General features: G+C 34.6%; 3 protein-coding genes across 4 annotated transcripts in view; 2 read left to right on the top strand and 1 right to left on the bottom strand.

Moving 5' to 3' along the window:
- Positions 1-1,780: 1,780 nt before the first annotated feature.
- LOC100742782 (nucleoside diphosphate kinase 7) lies at positions 1,781-4,677 on the bottom strand. The gene is made up of 9 exons (XM_003488387.4): positions 4,149-4,677; positions 3,905-4,071; positions 3,674-3,832; positions 3,393-3,600; positions 3,199-3,319; positions 3,001-3,125; positions 2,365-2,478; positions 2,162-2,269; positions 1,781-2,073 (listed from the first exon to the last, which is right to left on the bottom strand). The coding sequence occupies exons 1-9, from the start codon at positions 4,263-4,265 to the stop codon at positions 2,038-2,040; spliced, it is 1,155 nt and encodes a 384-aa protein (XP_003488435.1). The 5' UTR covers positions 4,266-4,677; the 3' UTR covers positions 1,781-2,037.
- Positions 4,678-4,893: 216 nt separating this feature from the next.
- LOC100741461 (dynein assembly factor with WDR repeat domains 1) lies at positions 4,894-10,119 on the top strand. The gene is made up of 8 exons (XM_003488376.4): positions 4,894-5,423; positions 5,519-5,591; positions 6,071-6,274; positions 6,876-6,998; positions 7,451-7,635; positions 7,840-7,969; positions 8,198-8,496; positions 8,907-10,119. The coding sequence occupies exons 1-8, from the start codon at positions 5,384-5,386 to the stop codon at positions 9,101-9,103; spliced, it is 1,251 nt and encodes a 416-aa protein (XP_003488424.1). The 5' UTR covers positions 4,894-5,383; the 3' UTR covers positions 9,104-10,119.
- A 2,080-nt stretch (positions 10,120-12,199) lies between these two features.
- LOC100742624 (solute carrier organic anion transporter family member 4A1) overlaps positions 12,200-18,164 on the top strand; it is a 48,596-nt gene continuing 42,631 nt past the window's right edge. Inside the window, exons 1-2 of one of the 2 annotated variants that reach the window (XM_012383964.3) lie at positions 12,200-12,639; positions 15,140-15,633. The gene's annotated coding sequence lies outside the window, so the exon portion shown is untranslated. The remainder of the gene's footprint in view (positions 12,640-15,139; positions 15,634-18,164) is intronic. The other variant, XM_012383967.3, reaches the window with a different exon arrangement.

The following is an 18,164-nucleotide window of genomic DNA, read 5'->3' as shown; positions in this document are numbered from 1 at the left end:
TAATTCTTTTCACTTTGGATAGCGATAAAATAATTTGGATTTTAATATTAATTGGAATTTTAAATATCGTAGCTTCCTCATACACTGACATTATAAATTATAAATGGTAAAGCCGAATTATTTCGCGACATAGCAGTATTTGCTTTCAGAATTGTTCTCATTTCGATTACCCTTGAATGCATAGTTAGCGCACTATGAAGAGAAATCTGTGTTTCCGATGTAATCGATAAAACACAAACCAAAATTATCTAAGAGATTATGCATTCCAGGAAAGGGACAGATTATTTCATTTAATATATATTTATATTTCATCGTTTAAATAAACTGACAATCTATAATTATCTCAGATTAACTACAATGTTACTCAAAATATATATGCCGACAATCACTTTTCAAACATCTTATTTAAATGTTACCCAACGCTGTCATTGTTGGTCTAATCTCAATTGTGAAGAATCGTTCCTTTGAATATAACTTTCCCGCTAGATAATCGATAGTGTTCTTTATTATTCTTGTTGAAGTAAACATTGTATCAGCAATGTTTTTCCATCGTATTAGCTAATTTAGATACACATTAGCGAGAAGGAAAAATCCAGACATTTTCTCTCGAATCTTTTAGAACAGTAAAGTGACAGATCCGTTGCACCGCACCGTTTACTTGCAAAAGTAGGACGTTGCGAAATTTGCTTCTAGGGATACTCTAGGCGTCCCTTTCCCATGTTGCCTTTGATTGACAGTATGTACTTGTCAGGGAATGCATGGGTATTTGAAAAATATATTGCGGCTGTGACCACCGATAAAAATGTTTCGTGGCTATATAAGATATATAATCATGCTGAAAGTATACTATGATCTATGATGATTACAGAATAATTAACTGTATTGTGTAAATTATGCAATAATTATGTTGATGTATGTGTGAGAGTAAAGATTTTGTCTAACACGTTGAATGCCATGGGGGTCACCGGTGACCGGCGCACCAATATTAGTAGAAATACATAATTTAAACAAATGTCAATAGTTGTACATTTTTTAGTATTACCATCGTTATTACAATGGTGTGACGAAATTAATGCAGTTAACAAACATAAAAATAGTTTTATTTATACATGAAATAAAGATCTATTATGTGTGTCGAACATAGGAAAACCCGCTTTTAGCTTAGCGAACAATAACCCTATGAAACGTTTGAAAGATGTACCTTGACAGTAAAGTAACAAATGCTAAATATTGTGACGATCCTTTAGGTTTATGGTAGGTCCTATGACGTAACAATATAGAACAATTATTTAGCAACGCAAAGAAACAATGAGATAATTGATAATCGGAAAAAATAGGTGGACCGAGCAAAATTGCACTACAGCGCCACGGAGTCACCGATGATCTCAGTGAGATAAATTTATTAATGATGATTATACACCGAAACATATCTCTTGTAATATTTCAACATTATATGTATCGTATAATAAAAAATTCATCGTGGCGCCACGGCCAAACTTTGTAAATCTGGCGTGGAATTCAACGTGTTAATTATACTTTCGTTATCGTGTATGAACCACGGTTGAATAATTTATACTTTTAATATTCCAAGTAAAAATTACAAGATAGAACGGACGGGGAAGTAACGAAACGCGCAATGTGAAAAATGATATAAACAGCGTGAACGACCTTTTCATAGCCTGAGCAAGTCAAGAAACTTTCATTGCGATTAAATGTTCATGGGACATAAGTAACGCGTGACTGGAAGATTATTTTTTGCTTCATGAATGATTAAAACGGGTAATTGCTATAGCATTCTTTATTATAAAAAAGTAGGATAAAATTCCATATATTCATCTGATAGGTTTAATCATAAACAATGATTTAACTGTTATTATTTAATTTCATAGCTCGGTAAAATTTATGATTGACAACTGGATGGTATTTATGAAAGGCAATGTGTAGTAATATCTTCTCAAATGTATATGAAATATTTAGAATGATAAAAACAAGACAAGGAATGAATTAAGCTTTCTGTGTAATTTCATCTTTAAGTACCTAGCTGCTGTCAAGAATCTTAAAAAAGTATTCCACCTGTATAAAATTATAATGAATATACGTACATACATAAATTATATATTTAATACGTAAATATAAAAATACTTATGAGAATTGATTTTACCTCTAATATTCCATCTTCCGGTAAGTCAGAACAATGTACAGCATTTTGTACCTTTGTTTTTCCGTATTTTGCTCGGAGAGTATCTGGTCTCACTTGCCGTGCAATATCCTATTATACAATAATACGTATATGTATATAGTATCACATAGAAAGTAAAATAAAGGAAAAAATGACAAAAATTCTTATTATTCATGTATATTTACTGGATCCATGGGTCCGCATAATTTTCTAAATTCTCCTTGGACATCATATTTTTCTTCTTTATGTTTTATTTCCATAACAATACATGGTCCTGACTGTAGTTCTCCTACCATGGCCTGAAAACAAGATTATTGACACTTCTTAAAAAACACATTACTGTAGTATTGAGGAAAACCCTGGGGAAAATCGCAATGAGCTACAAGTAGAAAACCAAAGTGTTGACAGGCCGGAAAAAATGGGAAATCACGATAGGCCATATACCCAAGCCCTTTAGGACATTGGGTAATTAAAAAAAGCGTACTAGACCATAGGTTATTCATATCTGTGGAACACATGTGCATGCTAGGAATACCAAAACCGTGGTATAAAAGGTAGCCGTTAGTCAGTTGCGACTTGCAGTAGCGAGAAAACTGTGAATAGTTGCGGGTCAATCGTTACTTATGTTGTTGTTAGTTGTAAGTTGCATGTTATAAGTTGAGTTGTGAACCACCAATTTAGTTGTCTTTAGTTGCATCACATTACTACATTAAGTTCTAATTAAATAGTTATAGATCTCTGTTTCCAATTATAATAAATAAATCTATATAATAAGTAAAGATCACTAATCCGAGATTTTTATATTACTAATCTAAACGTACCGCATAATCGGGAAGAACCCCCTTGTAAACTTCTAAAAATTCCTCCGCGTCAAATAGATTGACAAAAAATTGTTGTACAGCAGAGATAGTATAACCAGCTTTTTGCACGTCATCGATAATATTTCCTATAACCAGTAAAGTATAAAATAGTATTTATTGAAAAAATTATTTATCGTTTAAAAGCCTAATCTTCAGTACCAATTAGTTTAGCTTGGACGATATGTGGTTTAATAATACAGCAAGTACAATTTTCTAATGTTGCTGTATTCACTGGTCCCTTTTTACCGCTTTTTGGATTAGGGAAGAAAAATTGTAATTCCTGGAAAGAAACATAAAAGAAATAAATCCAAATATTTGTGTCACCTCATTATAAACATTAAAGAATAACAAACTTTTTCTGCTGTTTCCTCATTGTCAGAACCATATACCGCATTGACAATATTATCTTTACCATAACATGCTCTGAGGGAAGATGGAGCTTTTGCAACAGCTTCCCTGGGATCTTCCGGTCCCATCGCTTCTTGCCAACGTGTAATTGCATGATCACCTAATAGTTCTAAAGCTACAATAGGACCAGAAGTGAGATAATTCACTATATACCTAATAAAAGATACAGGAAATAGTATTTGTATATCAAATTTAAAAATGTACTTAGCATCAGGATATATCTTACGCTATATTGGGCTCCTCTTTATCTCGGTATAAGTCTGTCGCCTCTTCTTGCGATAATCTGACCATTTTAATATTGGCAATATGAAATTGAGAGGCAACTATATGCTTTAATATTTCTCCTAACTTATCAACAACAGTAGGTTTCACCATTGCAAATGTTCTGAAACAAAGAGAAACTCATAACAAATTTTAACAAGTATCAATGAAAGTACTGACAGAAATAACGGCGTACTTTTGCATTTTTGTTTGCAATTTTGTTCGTGTAGTACAATCCGCATAATCTGTTATCCTTATACTCCTTGAAAATATTGTTACAGTGGCACCTACATAAAAATCTTTTGCCTGAATTCCTTCGCATTTTGTCCTTCTTAGAAATGTTTTCCTGTTTTTTATATCGAACTGAATATTTTAAAAAATACATAATTAAAATTATATTTTTAAAATTATTACGATTTAAAAGTTTATAACAAACATACCAATTCAACCGTATTATCGAATGGATAATAATACAGATAAAACTTCTTTAAAACGCAGGCTATTTTATCGTACCATTCAGCTTCGAAAATATATTTTTCATTATGGTCCACCGACATTGTTTCGGTTAAATTTATTTTACTAATAAAACCTACAGGTCGAACTTTCAAATTATGTGAGGTTATGTTCCAAATGCATCACCAGCTTTATGCCAAAATTATTTGTACAGTTATGATACATTTGTACAATTATACATTACTATAGAAACAATGATCATTTATACTTTTAACACGTTTCCATAACAACATGATAATAATCACTTATCAGTTGATTAATTTGTATTCATATTTATACGTATACTCTATGTATGTATAGTATGTATACGATTTGTCGATGCATACGATCATTGATTAACTCGTCTGTGATATAGAATACGAACTGTATAAATATTTCAGACGTCTAAACTAAGAGTATGTACATAGTGTCAGAGAAGGAATTTCATTTCTGATAGTGTATAAAATTCCGATATACTCGTCTGTTGTCCGACTCTAATCATCGACTAACTTGACAGCTGTCGATATAGCAGTTTTCTTAAGGGTATGAATTTTATAAATTTTTCAATTTTTAAATTTCCGAATTTATTCACTACATATATATTACTTATTACTCCAAAAAGTAATACCAAACGGTTATATATATCAAACAGTATAAATCAAAATTTCACTATATTTACTATTTCCACCAAAAACAACTATCAACTAGTTTAATTTAAAAGCAGTGTATATCGAATTGGTCTATGAGAAATATGTATTACGCGCCCGTCTCTGTTATATTTCTATCGAATGCATTATAAATTCACCGAAACTGCCAACCTGATTCTCTAAACCTTTAGTAAAATATTTTTGATCGCGTATTAGCAATTAGTCACGAAATTTCTGCACGAGACCAGGACGGAATCGATCAAACTTATCTTGGTAACGTACAGTATCGCGATTCAGCTTTATTTCTGTAATTATAGGACAGAGGCAGTTGGATCCGCGTACCCAACAGACGCGGCCCACTGCATTGACAGCCGCGGGTAAAAACTAGCCTCTACGATCCTGTATGTAATTTGCGCGCGAGTGAAGTCACGTCGATTACATTTTATAATTAAATCCAGGGCCTCTCGTTTTCGTGGGCCGGCGGCAATCTGGCTGCTGTCTGAAACACTGAACGTGGCCGTAATTGGAATGTCCACATGAAGCTGCTAAAGTTTTTGCTTCGTTATTTTCCGCCAGGTATGCCAACCGAGCGCCAGTTTCCACGAAATTAACGCGCGCCTGTACCTCCGACACCTCTAAAACGATATTTTCTCTTTTCTCTTGTTTTACAGGTCTCGCCTTGGAGTACACACAGGGTGGAGATGTCAAGACAAAAATGATCGATCTTCTGGATCTGTCTGCCGAGTAATTAAATCTTTTAATATTTCTTGTTAGCGTGTGCAGAGTTCCTAGAAATGAGCTTTCTTAGAAGTAATTTAATTGTTGCGATTCGCTAGAAAATCCTTCATCCTCTTATCTGCAGATATTTTTACAAAGCAATCTGAAAAGAAAGAAAAAGACAAACGCTGAGTTTCGTTTCAAAACTCTGTTATTACTCCAATCATTCACAATCCATCGCAAAATAATCCGAAGAGCGAGCAAACACCTTGACGCTAAATATTGTTTTTAACTGCTTTAACTACATTTGCGAAATTGTCCGAAGGAAATAAAAGCTTAGCAATTTGGAGCGCGGTGAAACTTACGGTGTTCTAAAGAAAGAACAGACGTACAGTCGCACGTCATAATTAAGCTCGTCGGATTATTCAAAAAGGAGGAAAAGGAAATCGCGTGGGTGTATAATTACTTGGCGGGAAGTAAGCGAGTGTGTACGTGTCGTTTTGCAGAACGGACATAAGAGCATTAGCGGAGAGTATAAAAGCGACCGAGCCCGTAATAACCGAAAGTGTAATGGAGCAGTTAGTGGAGACCCTGCAGAAGCTGCAAGCCAAAGTTTGCGAAACAAACGCCAAGCGCTACTACAAATACAAAACCTTGCAGACCCATCTTCTACCCCTTACGAATATAGCGTTCGATAAACTAGGTAAAAGGTACTCCCGATTAAGATTGTTCCGTGCATTTATTTCTCCTCTAAATTTCATTTTGCCGTTTATCGACTCTTGTGGGTTTTACGAAACCCATTGTGGGTTTTACGAAGCGATCGTTCAAACAAAGATGTTATGGTACTTTCGATAAGTTTTTTATTTCTGCCTTACGATAATCGATGTCTACGATAAATCGAGAGACTGGAAATGGTATCCTTTGTAAGATTTTATTACAAAAGCAACTCGTTTTTCTTGATAGAGAAACATTCGTGCTGCTACGTTCGTATTACTTATTTCATTGTTCGAACGAGTGGGATAAGCTTCTAAAAGCTTGACTATCTATCTTGGAAGTTTATATTCTCTGAAAAGCTTCCGCAACGGGGATAACTCTTCTATTATCTGAGATTCTAATAATAAATCGTTAACAAAGTTTCTCGCGAATTACATGGTATTCAAAATAGCGTCTTTCTTTTTCTCAAATACGTACCATGTTAAGAGAAATCATCATTGTTCGATTCTTTTTCTTACTCGATATGTATATAAATATGTATAAATATATTGACAATAACTTTTATATCGCTAAGAGTGAAATAAACTTTTTTACCAGATGCCTGACAGGCAGCTATGACCGAACGTGTAAAGTTTGGGACATTGACAGTGGAGCGGAGCTTCTTACTCTCGAAGGCCATAAGAATGTGGTCTACACCGTGTCCTTCAACAACCCAATTTCGTACGTCTCGTTGAAGCATTACTCTTAACAATTCATCCGTATCGCCGTCGACCGGAAACGAGGATACGTTCTTTCTCGTACTCTGCCGACGAAATAATATCCTATCAAATTCGCTTCAGTCGCTTTCAGCATACATCTCTCTGCACATATGTATAATTAATATTTGGATCGACTATAAGCAAAATATGCATAAGACAGAAAAGCGCGAAAAATTTTTTTAAATAATTGAAAATTATCTATGCGAAAAGAAACGTAACTTTTATTATGTGAAAGGGAGAAGACCGATATTTAATCTTCTTAAGAAATAAGCGAAGTAAAAAAGCTAAGAATCGTTCATAGAATAAATAATGAAATGAAAAGAAAAGGAAAATACGGATATGACAAATAAAAATATAGTGTTAATTATATAACTAATTACCTTTATCATCCACGACGTAATATTTGTTCTTTAGAGACAAAATCGTAACCGGTTCCTTTGACAAGACAGCTAGGATTTGGTGCTCTCGAACAGGCCACTGTTTCCTAACTATGTGGGGACATAACGCTGGAATAACTGTCGCAAAATTCTCACCCAGTTACAACAAAATCGGGACAGCTTCCCTGGACACGACGTCGAAGATATTTGAGTTAACAACAGGTATACTTAAAACCCATAAATTAAGAAATAGAACGAAAATTTATCCATATTCATATTAAATATACCTACCTATTTTAAATAATTGTAACGTTCAAATCTTAGAATGATAACATAAGTTGAACGTGGAAACAAATTAATAATAAATTAGAATTGGTATTCTGAAATATTTCACATTTGTACGTAGAAGGAACATTTATTTAATAGGCGAGGAATTAGGAATGTTGAGAGGTCACACGGCAGAAATAATCGCTTTACATTTCAACAACGATGGCACTCAGATGATAACAGGTTCTTTCGACGGTACTGTTAATATTTGGGACACGAGAACTTTCAGGTGAGCGCTGATTCTCGACTTCTCTTGTAAGAGTCCAATTTCTTGTTCATAAAAATTTACATTTATGTAGAAATATCGCCGAAATATGTTAATAATACTGGGTAATGTACATAGACGACAAAGAAAGCAACAGATTTAAGTTAATCTCTCTCTCTCTCTCTTCCTCAATATTTTCTATTTCCTATTGCTTCTTCTAAACATATAATTCCATATTTACTGTTGCTTCAGTCGCTCAAGCGTTTTAATCGGTCATCGATCGGAATTGTCAAATTGCGTCTATAACTTTGACTGCTCGTTAATCGCCTCGTCGTCCATGGACAAAACGGCCAAAGTGTGGGACACGAGGATGAATTCCTGCTTGGCCACTCTGCGAGGACACGACGACGAGGTCCTGGACTTGACCTTCGACAACAACGGGAAAAAGTTGGCGACCGCGAGCAGCGACACCACTGCTCGAGTTTGGGATGTTAGCACCAATTTTCAGCAGTTAGCCTCGATGAGAGGCCACCGAGAAGAAGTCTCTAAAGGTGATTATCTTACAATGACAGACAAAGATATAATAAATTCTACTATTTACGAGTATTTCGTGCTATCACGAGTATAAAATCTATTTTGTAAATCAATTCGCAAATGTCTCGATAACTAGGAGCTAACGAAAGTTGAATGTAGACGTGAACACTATGCGAAGATATTTTTTGTTTTTCGATTCTATATATTTTCTGTCTTGAAACGTGTATCGTCTGTCGCGATATAATATTTTTCTTGAATTACAAACTTTTCGTTCGTATAGCGTTGTAGCTTTCAGTTTGAGTGGTATTTTTGGCACAAATACTCTGATTTGTATATTTGTATCGTAATACTCTAATTTGTATCGTATTCTTCGTTTCCTTCGATCACGGACAAAATTTGCTGGAAATTAAAGGAAAAATTGGTTTAGTCTGCTTCAGTCCAAATAGTCAGCATCTGCTGACGTCATCGTTGGATGAGACGTCGAAATTATGGTCTTTGGAGAGTGGATGCTGTATACAAACGCTGGATGGTCACACGGACGATGTCTTCAGTTGCGCCTTTTCGTATAACGGCGATACTATTATCACGGCAAGCAAAGATAATACTTGCATGATTTGGAGATGACTCGATTGGTTCCAGGTGTGTCCTTAGCTTATAATTGTTATGTTGTTCATCGTTTATGTCGTATACTTTTATGCAATTTAAACGTTAGTTACTTTGATTTTGTAAACCAGAGTTGGATATTTTTAAATCCATTAAATATTTTTAAATATTTTTAAAGCCACTGTATTTTCTTTAAAGTTATTAAATTATAGATGTTATTAGAGTTTTCTGGAAAGTTCATTATGATTCAAATATTTAAAATTCGAGAGTTGCAAGTTTTATAGAATATATTATATAGATGGAATTGTAACTTTCCATCTTGCAAAAATAGTCGGGAGTACTAAGCATAAAATTTTAAGTGAAAGTTATTTTATTGCAAATTGTTATGAGAATCATTCAGTAGACATAAAGTAGATCATTCGGTAATTTATATTATAAAATTAATGTATTTTAGTTTTAAAATAAAATTTTCCCACTTACGAGATTTTCAATTATATAAACTAACTGAAGTAAGAAATCTCTAAATTCAATTAGTAAAAGGTTATTCTGTACGAAAATGTATTCGATGTTTCAAGGAAATTATCTTCTTCTCTCTCGGAACACGATAACTTTCATATGAAAATTATCAAGTTTCGATCAATTTCATAAAACAATTGTGATTAATTCGCTTGGTAACTTTACTGGGATGGCGGATAAAGATGTTCGCGTGAATAATTGAAACGTAGTATATATAAAGAAAGCTTAAACGATCAATTTAATGATCGTACTAACTCAGGCACATATCGTTCAATGTATGATCTAATCCTTGTACTTGTTAGCACAATTACATAAGTACTGTCAATCGGTACCGATTAGTTTTACGTATTTCCGTTTGAGCTAATTAATATTTCACTGTTTCCGACTTAACAAAAAATAAATGTTTCAACTAAAAAATGTTAAATATATAAATACACACACAAGATGTTCTATTTGTGTAATGCGATAGCTTGAAATACCTTACTCATTGTTGATGACAGAAAAAAATGTAAAAAAAAAAATGTTCAAAACAAACCTCGTTTACAACCTCTACGAGATATTAATATAGTAAACGAACAAAGTATAATATTTAAGATTCTTCGCCAGTACTCTTTTAAGTGGAATCAAATGTAAATTGAGTGTCAAGAGATTACTAAGAGAACACTTAAAAGGAAAGAAAAAATTAATCGACATGATTAATTTATCAACATTACGTATTTTAAGATCAGGTGACCATAATGTCTAAGTTAAATAGCATGCTCTGTATATTCGTAATTTGAACGTAATTATTGCGTCAACAGTACTTGCGACATGCTACAACTAGAATAGCAATGATAATGATTACATCTATACAACATTCTACACATTCTACACATCCTACGGATATAAACGTATCTTATCAGCACGAAACGAATGTTGTTCTTAAAGGCCGATAACGTAACAAACCATAATATTGGATATGTTTTGCATATCATAATATTGTTCTCCTCCAGTAGGATACAAACACGATAATAATTGTAAATAAAATATCAAAGTGAAGATAATCGGTGGGAATGCAATATCTCTGCGAACGAATTGTTTGCAAATGTACCAATTATTCGAAATGTATTAAACGAAACGTAATATGATGTTAGGAGGATGGTATTTGTTGGCAACGTCCTTCAAAATGGAATCAGCAGCGCTTTATAATGAAACGCGTACGAATACTTGGCGGGACGTTTAATTAAAAGTCGCCTCTTAAAGGCTGCAATTACACCTCTGCTGTATCGCACGGTAATTAAAACAATATCACGTTCGAAAAATTACGTAACTTTACACTCAGCATTATTAGCGCAATTAAGTTCCGGCAAGGAGACAGTTTTGATCTTTTGCAATATGCTGTTTCACGATGTGTATTTCAAAAATCTGTAAACATATTCTTCGTTTGTAAACGGACGACATTTTATTGTACATATAGTAGGCTAACAGTTGTTCTTATTTCGCCTATCATTTCTCGGGTATTGTTATTGTTACATCAATATTACCAGGGTACGATAGTTCTGGATCATAAATCATAGCGCACGTCTGTGAACCAAAATCGATAATTTACAAAGGCATTTCAAATGTAGCAGAACAGAGACTGCAATTAAGCGCTATTCGGTTATCTTTTTCATTTATAACGGCCATGTATATCTGAGAGGAAGTATTAAAAAATGGCTCGATTTCGTGACACGAGATGCTGCGTTTTGGAACGATGCCAAGAATAGCAAACCTAAATGTACAGTTTGTTCCATTTTCTAAAACGATTCCGTCATAAATTCAATTCCGTCATATCGAATATACAATGTTGCTTCTAAAATGGCATGGTTTGTCACCTGATTTGCACGCGTCACAAATATAAAATATATTCGTGTAATTAGACTGCCGCGTTTATTCAATTTTCGTATATGGCGCGTGGTATACGAATAATTTGCTAGTAATTGCAAACAGAAAAATTTTAATTAACAGACTAAGGTAAATCTTAAACAAACAAAATGATAAATAAATTATAAATGAAAAATCAAACGGATGTGATTTACATATTACAGGCATATAAAAAATTAATCGATTTGTAAGAATATGTATTAGTTCCTCTCAAGATTGTTCCTTGTATCGTGGTTTACACGTCAATGGAAATGAACGTATGCTGTTATTATTAATCATACTATATTAATAAAAATTTACGTTATTGGTCATTATATTACTTAATGTCCATGTGAGATACAGAATAAAATTAGGTACGTGTTGGTTAAGCGAGCTACACCTTCGTTGTGTGCACGCTAATTGAAACAAATATCTCGTTGGAAAAATTACATAATGCGTTGTCTTTTACATTATGTTCTGCCACATTTGCGAAATATCATGTTATATTATGTTAATATTATGATAATATTTATATCAGGTAAATATCGAAAAAAGAATAAAATCCTAATTATACTTTACTATACTATAGATGATTTATTTATTCACGGCCACGAAACGCCAAATATTTGGAAAGTTATGGTCGAGTGGGAGAAGCTACTTCGAAAGTGTCATTCTCGATTGTATACTTATGCGAACAAACTGGCTGCTACTGTCTCAGTTGTTGCCCTCTACTCAGCCCGTAAGACAGCGTCGCGTCGTTGTGAACAGTTCAAATTGTTGCCAGTGTAACATATTGAACGTAACACGGCCTTTTGTAAACCTCTCATAAAGCACCGGGGATCTAAAATTGTCGCTGAATACACCAACAAAGGACTCGACATTCTTATACATCTTTTCGAAGGATTCGTTTCCTGAATACAGACTTGTGTTTCGATTTTGAATCACGTTCGTTTCAACGACCAAGCTTTATTGTGTGCCATTTCCTGTTCTCCGAAACGTCGAAACAAAATGTGAAATAACTTTGTGTTAAAATCAGTCACAGTGGGGACATACTTTTTTCGCTAACTATGATCGATCTATCGTAGCAGAGTGCGTTCGTTGAATGAATTAAAAAATCGTGTTTGAGCGTGTGTCATCGACGAAGAAGACTGTAGAAAATGGTAATCGATTTGCTGTGTAATCCTGGAAATAGTCGGTTTCGTTTAAAGAAATAACGTGCGTTATGTGCATGTTTCAAGGCTGAGCAATTCGCGTTAAAGTTTATCGAAAATTCGAATGGTTTGAGGAAACAGGTATATAAGTTTGAAGGTAACAGAATCACGATTCTGAATAAATTCCAGATGAACGTAAAGATATCGTTTATCGATACACTGTTCATTCATCGCAAATATATTCGCGTTTGCACGTGTGCCGAGATCATATCCAATCATTAAAGTAACAGGTTTATATATTAGAAAATGTTCAGATACGTGCACCTTTCGTCTACTAATGACATTCGGGAACAACAATTTTAATTTCAAACGAATGCGTTCTAGTTCTATGAAAAATAGATATCGCAATTATCGCTATCATAGATAAACACAAACGTAAAAATAATTATAAACGAAAGATAAACGAAGACTCGCCGTAATGTAGAATACTATACTGATAAGAGTCCTATATTTTCCACGTCGAGCCGCTTATACTTAAATTCTCGTCAAAGTGTCATCAAACCGTATAATGGCGTCCATTAAACTGCAATCACGCTAATTGCGTTCCCGTATATGCTGCCGCATCGTCATAGCGCAAACGCTGTGTCAGAGAATTCTAGGAATGGATTCGAAAACATATATATTTGAAATACGAATCGTGTATAGTTAGCGCAACAGATACGTATCGAGATCGTAAAATCTCGACGAAGATTTAAAATATCACATAGTTTGAATTAACGAGACTTTTCTCCCGACTTAAGTTTCAGAAAGCTTTCGTTCTTTTTCTAACTACGATACTACGCGTCATGTATACGTATATGGAATTACAAGTCTACGAGTTTTTACGTAAATTCATACTTTTGAGAATATAATTCGAAAAAGTAGAATCCGAGAAGAAAATTGTTCTACCTACCAAATACCGTAAGAAGCACCATACATTGGATATATTTCTTCGTATTATGTGCATTTTCTTGTGCCACGTTGTACTTTCAAATTTCCTATAAACGCGTAAAAGTGCACAGTCTGCTTGTAAAATTTAACAGCCATAGAATGATTTCATAGGTTGGATACGATTTGACAGCCACGACATGATCTGACAGGTGGTTTCACAGCCGTAAAATGTGACTTGATAGTCATGGTGTAGAAGTCAAAGACAGGAGAGAAAATTAAGAAGACAATCGGTCTTGACAGACATTCTAAAAATAGGTGAACGATACTGTAATTCGCCATTTCATTGTGTCTATCCCATCAATTGTGCGGCGTTTCGAAGTAGGCTGATAAAAGCACACGACTGGAAACCGGTTTGCTGGCCTTGTGCGTTTTCTCTGGAATTATGACACGCACTTTCGTGGTCCATGGGAAGGGAAATCTCTTTCGAGCGTACAAACAGTCCCGCAGCTTGTAACGTGAATCGGTCCGAACGATTATCTGGCGTTGCTCCGAGGCAATGAATAATTAAAGAATTCTCGAAGTGACTGGGATCAAAGGAAGGCGCCAATTAAGGTGAATAAAAGGGTGGCTCAGGTTTTAAAAGATTAACAGATTTAACAGATTTTAACAGGTTTCGAAGGTTCAAGATACAAAGAGATAGGGAGGTTTTAACAGATAAACGTGTTGAAATGAATGAAAAGTAAAGGATCCGTATAAAATAGGTTGTGAGGTTGCTTGAAAACTTAATCTGTTACTTCAGATTAATCTTTTATTTAAAACCACACGTGTCTTTGTATCTTTTCTAAATTTTACTCTATTTAGAGTACGAAGGATTTATAGATAGAATATATCTAATCTTAAATATAACTTGAACTTTTTACCTTTATTCTATTCTAGTTTCAAATCGAATATCTGGCATCGATATCGATGTGTTCTCAATTTTCCAAGAATACGTATATATCTATTTATTTGGTATTTGATTATTGCTGATCTTAGATTTTTAAAGTAACTGGGACACTCAGCTGGTTTCCAAATGTTAAATATGCCTTGCAACACCTCCGATATTGTCTTTTACGTACGTTAAAGTACTACTGACACAAAAAAAATGCTCTCGCAAATTCAGCTAAAACGCGAACAGAACGCAACGTTGTACCTGCACATTTTAGACTGCCACTTTATGCGCGATAGCATTTTTTCTTAGAATTCCTTTTCGACAAAGCTACGAAAACCGTAAAGAGTCAATGGAAATCGATAAATTGTTCGGCATCTGTGTATAATCTCTAACAAGCTGAGCTTTAAATTATCTCGAAAACTCTGCCAGCAAATCGAGCTTCGCACGACCATAATCTTCGAAATGACCGCTTTCGCCACGCAGCGGAGCAAACGAATCCATCGAAAGCGTAGTCGACAGGTCGAGTTTAGCCAAGATAAAACGAACAAACTGGTCAGAGGAATCCAAGAGCTCACCTCAGTCCCAAGTGGACCGATCTAGCGCGAATTTGGCGCGAAAAGAAAGTTGGAGTATCTATTCCTGTTCTAGATGTTTCGTTGGGAGAACAAACTTCAAACTGTAGCTGCAAACGACGCTAGATCCGTCCTAACGACGAGAATAGAGGTTTGATAGCCAGGCCAGGTCTTCTGTGTCTTCGTTGCGATCGTTACGTCTCTAATTAGCAGTGTCACCGAGAAAAGGCAGAAGACACGAGACGGACACGAATTAATTAACGAGCAATCTCGTTGCCGGTTGTGTCACATGTAATTAAGTATTGCCATGGAAATTCTGGAATCTCGAGTTCCTGGTTCCTCCGCGTTTCGGTGAATATCGTGAAAATAACAAGGACGTTTCGTAAATTCCTTTGGTATGAACCTTTGTAGCGTATTACGTAGTGACAATTAATAATTACTGTGTTATTCGAGGATAATTTGCAATAAAAGTTGGACAAATTTGTTTTCGACAAATTTATGCGGTCTATGATGTGTTCGATGGAGAGACGATTAACTTGTGGATTAAGAAGCTGAAGTGAAATTCGCGAGGTAAGAAATTATCGAGTTATTGCAACAATTTTAGAACCATTATTAATTTAGAATAATAAATTATTCGTATAAATAGCAACCAGTTATTTGGACGAAACAGAAAGGATAATACGAATAATTTATACTAATTATTAAACGGATAAAATACTTCACAGAACTGTATTTATTCCGATAACTATCTCAAACAAATATTTGTTCGAAATAATTCGAATATAATGCCCAACTCTGCAAAATACCTCCTCCTACAGCGTGTTCGTAGCGTTGCGCTCGTTTCAAAGTCCATTCCAAGCTCAGACATAAATCCAATATACCGTTGTAATAAAAAGAATCTCTCTGATGTCTAACGTTGTACGATCGGTTTTAAAATCCTTTTGACATAGTAAAATTTCTGTAGAATATTTGACTAGATGCGTGTTATCGGTGAATGTTCGTAATCGTAAAAAAAAAAAAAAAATCAAAACGAGAACGAGAGGTCTTGCAATGGGCCACGATAAATAAAATGTCCTGTCAGCAAAGCAGCATGCACGGTGCTCCTGCAACGTCGAGAATCGAATGGTGTTGCTCGCTCGTGATAAAGCACGAATTCGCGCGACGCTTCCTTCGGTAATAAAAACCGAGATACAGAGAGAGGCTGGTTCTACAACGGTGGATGGCTTCATGCATTCACTCGTTTAACGTAGGGAGATAAAGCGGCTTCTCGGAGCGCGATTTATAGGCTAGTGGATTTCCACAGAGCTGAAATTGTAAGGATAATTAGATTTCGGACGAGTGGAACGCAGATAAGACACTGTTATATCACAGCGATGGATTATTTTCCGATTATATCACTTGACGATTGTTTGAAACGATTTAGAATTATTCTATTTGAGAATTTCCATTTTAATAGGATCGTCTTATCATGGAATTTATTCTAAATATTTTGGAATTATTTTAAATACTTTAGAATTTCATTTCAAATGTTTTAGAATTCCACTTTAAATACTGAAAAATTACGTTTTAAACGTCGGAGAATCTTATTTAGAAATTGATATATTTTAATATCATTCGGACTCTAGTCTATCGTTTGGAAATTTATTTTACGCATATTTCGGGATTACTGTATTCGCAAGATTATTTTCAATATTTTAGAATTAATTTACTCAGAAATTTTATTTTATTCGAGAGTTTATTTCAAACATTCGCCTGTTAGGATTTTCTATACAATTCAGCAACTATGCTATTCCAAAATCGTCATTTTTTTTTAAATTCATTTTTGGTACCTCGTTTGTCCATTCGACTTTCGAGAGGCTTTGATTTTTACGTTTTTATACCTGCTTTTATCGGTTGTAGAAGGTCGCTAAATTCATTTGCTATTTGCATAGCAAATATCATTATCGATAATCGTTCGGTTAAAATTTTGTGTTATAATATTATACAACGTCACATTGTGCGCAATTTTATCGATATATTATGATTGAACGTAAAATTACGAACCAACGAACTACAACGAATATTTTCTGTTTAATAGAAACGACTTTTTACCAGCTTGCAGCAGTAAAACTTCCCAATTGTATTTGTATGCAGCTGTTTTAGCAACAAAATCAACAAAATTAAAAGCGGCCTGTTTCTATGATCTTTATGTTTCTCCCGGGAACCAGGATATTGCTTTTCTGAGTAAGCACTTGCTCCTATAAAAAGTATAATTGAACTCGAAAACAAGATTTTATATTCCAAGTCGAGAAACGGAACGCTTACTCGGTCGTTCGTCCTTTTTAATACTCGCGTAATTACTCAGCATGTGTTCGTATCGCGATAGGATAATGAACAGGGAAACGTTTTCATTACGGCGTTCTTGGAGAAAACGAAAGTTTCTCCATATGGGGACACGCTATCTTACTGTACTATGCTATTACTCCGCTATTATGTACTTTTCTCTTCCGTTGATTATTCGAGGTCGGCAAATCATTGTTTAGTTGACATTACCATGAGAACAAAGAAAGTGTGTAAAATCGCGTATTCAGAAAGGTTTACATTAGGCTTAATTTCTCCAAGATCAAAGAACGAAGTAATACTGGCGACAGTTGTAAAAAATAATAATAACTAAATATAGATGCTTTGTTGCACATTGTTTTGCAAAGGTGAAAAATATAAAAGGTAGAAAAATACATTAGAAAAATGGCAAGCGCGAGACAATGTTACATAAATTACAACAAATTTCTAAATTATCGAATCACCAAGAAAATTTCATTTTCGGCTAGCGTAAAGCTTCAACAATATTTTGCTGAATGATCCGCATAAAAGATTGCTCAGGAAATCCTTTTAATATCGTGTACGAAAAATCAACGAACGTCTCAAGGGAACTGAATGAAATATCCAAGTCGAGGAGAATTAACACTTTGACTGCCACGCCGAAATCACACGTTCCGTTCAGGACGCCACGAGAGTATTTTTATTATTCAAAGCATATAATGGCAAAATAATAATAAATTGACGATGTAAGACAACATTCTCGCCCAATGGATCGTTTATCTTATTGGTGGTCACGGGTGACC

Source organism: Bombus impatiens, unplaced genomic scaffold (assembly GCF_000188095.3).
Source record: "Bombus impatiens unplaced genomic scaffold, BIMP_2.2 scf_0225, whole genome shotgun sequence".
NCBI classification, from domain to species: Eukaryota; Metazoa; Arthropoda; class Insecta; order Hymenoptera; family Apidae; genus Bombus; species Bombus impatiens.
Note: the sequence above shows the minus strand (reverse complement) of the source record. Positions and strands in the feature narration are given on the sequence as shown.

Bases quoted from the DNA above. Each gene is read 5' to 3' on its own strand.
- LOC100742782 (XM_003488387.4), bottom strand. From the start codon at position 4,265: ATGTCGGTGGACCATAATGAAAAATATATTTTCGAAGCTGAATGGTAC. The intron at 3,320-3,392 runs GTTTGTTATTCT...GTTTCTTTCCAG, and splicing joins ATGAGGAAACAGCAGAAAAA to GAATTACAATTTTTCTTCCC. The intron at 2,479-3,000 runs GTACGTTTAGAT...TCTTGTTTTCAG, and splicing joins GGGTTCTTCCCGATTATGCG to GCCATGGTAGGAGAACTACA.
- LOC100741461 (XM_003488376.4), top strand. From the start codon at position 5,384: ATGAAGCTGCTAAAGTTTTTGCTTCGTTATTTTCCGCCAG. The intron at 5,424-5,518 runs GTATGCCAACCG...CTTGTTTTACAG, and splicing joins GCTTCGTTATTTTCCGCCAG to GTCTCGCCTTGGAGTACACA. The intron at 6,275-6,875 runs GTACTCCCGATT...CTTTTTTACCAG, and splicing joins TTCGATAAACTAGGTAAAAG to ATGCCTGACAGGCAGCTATG.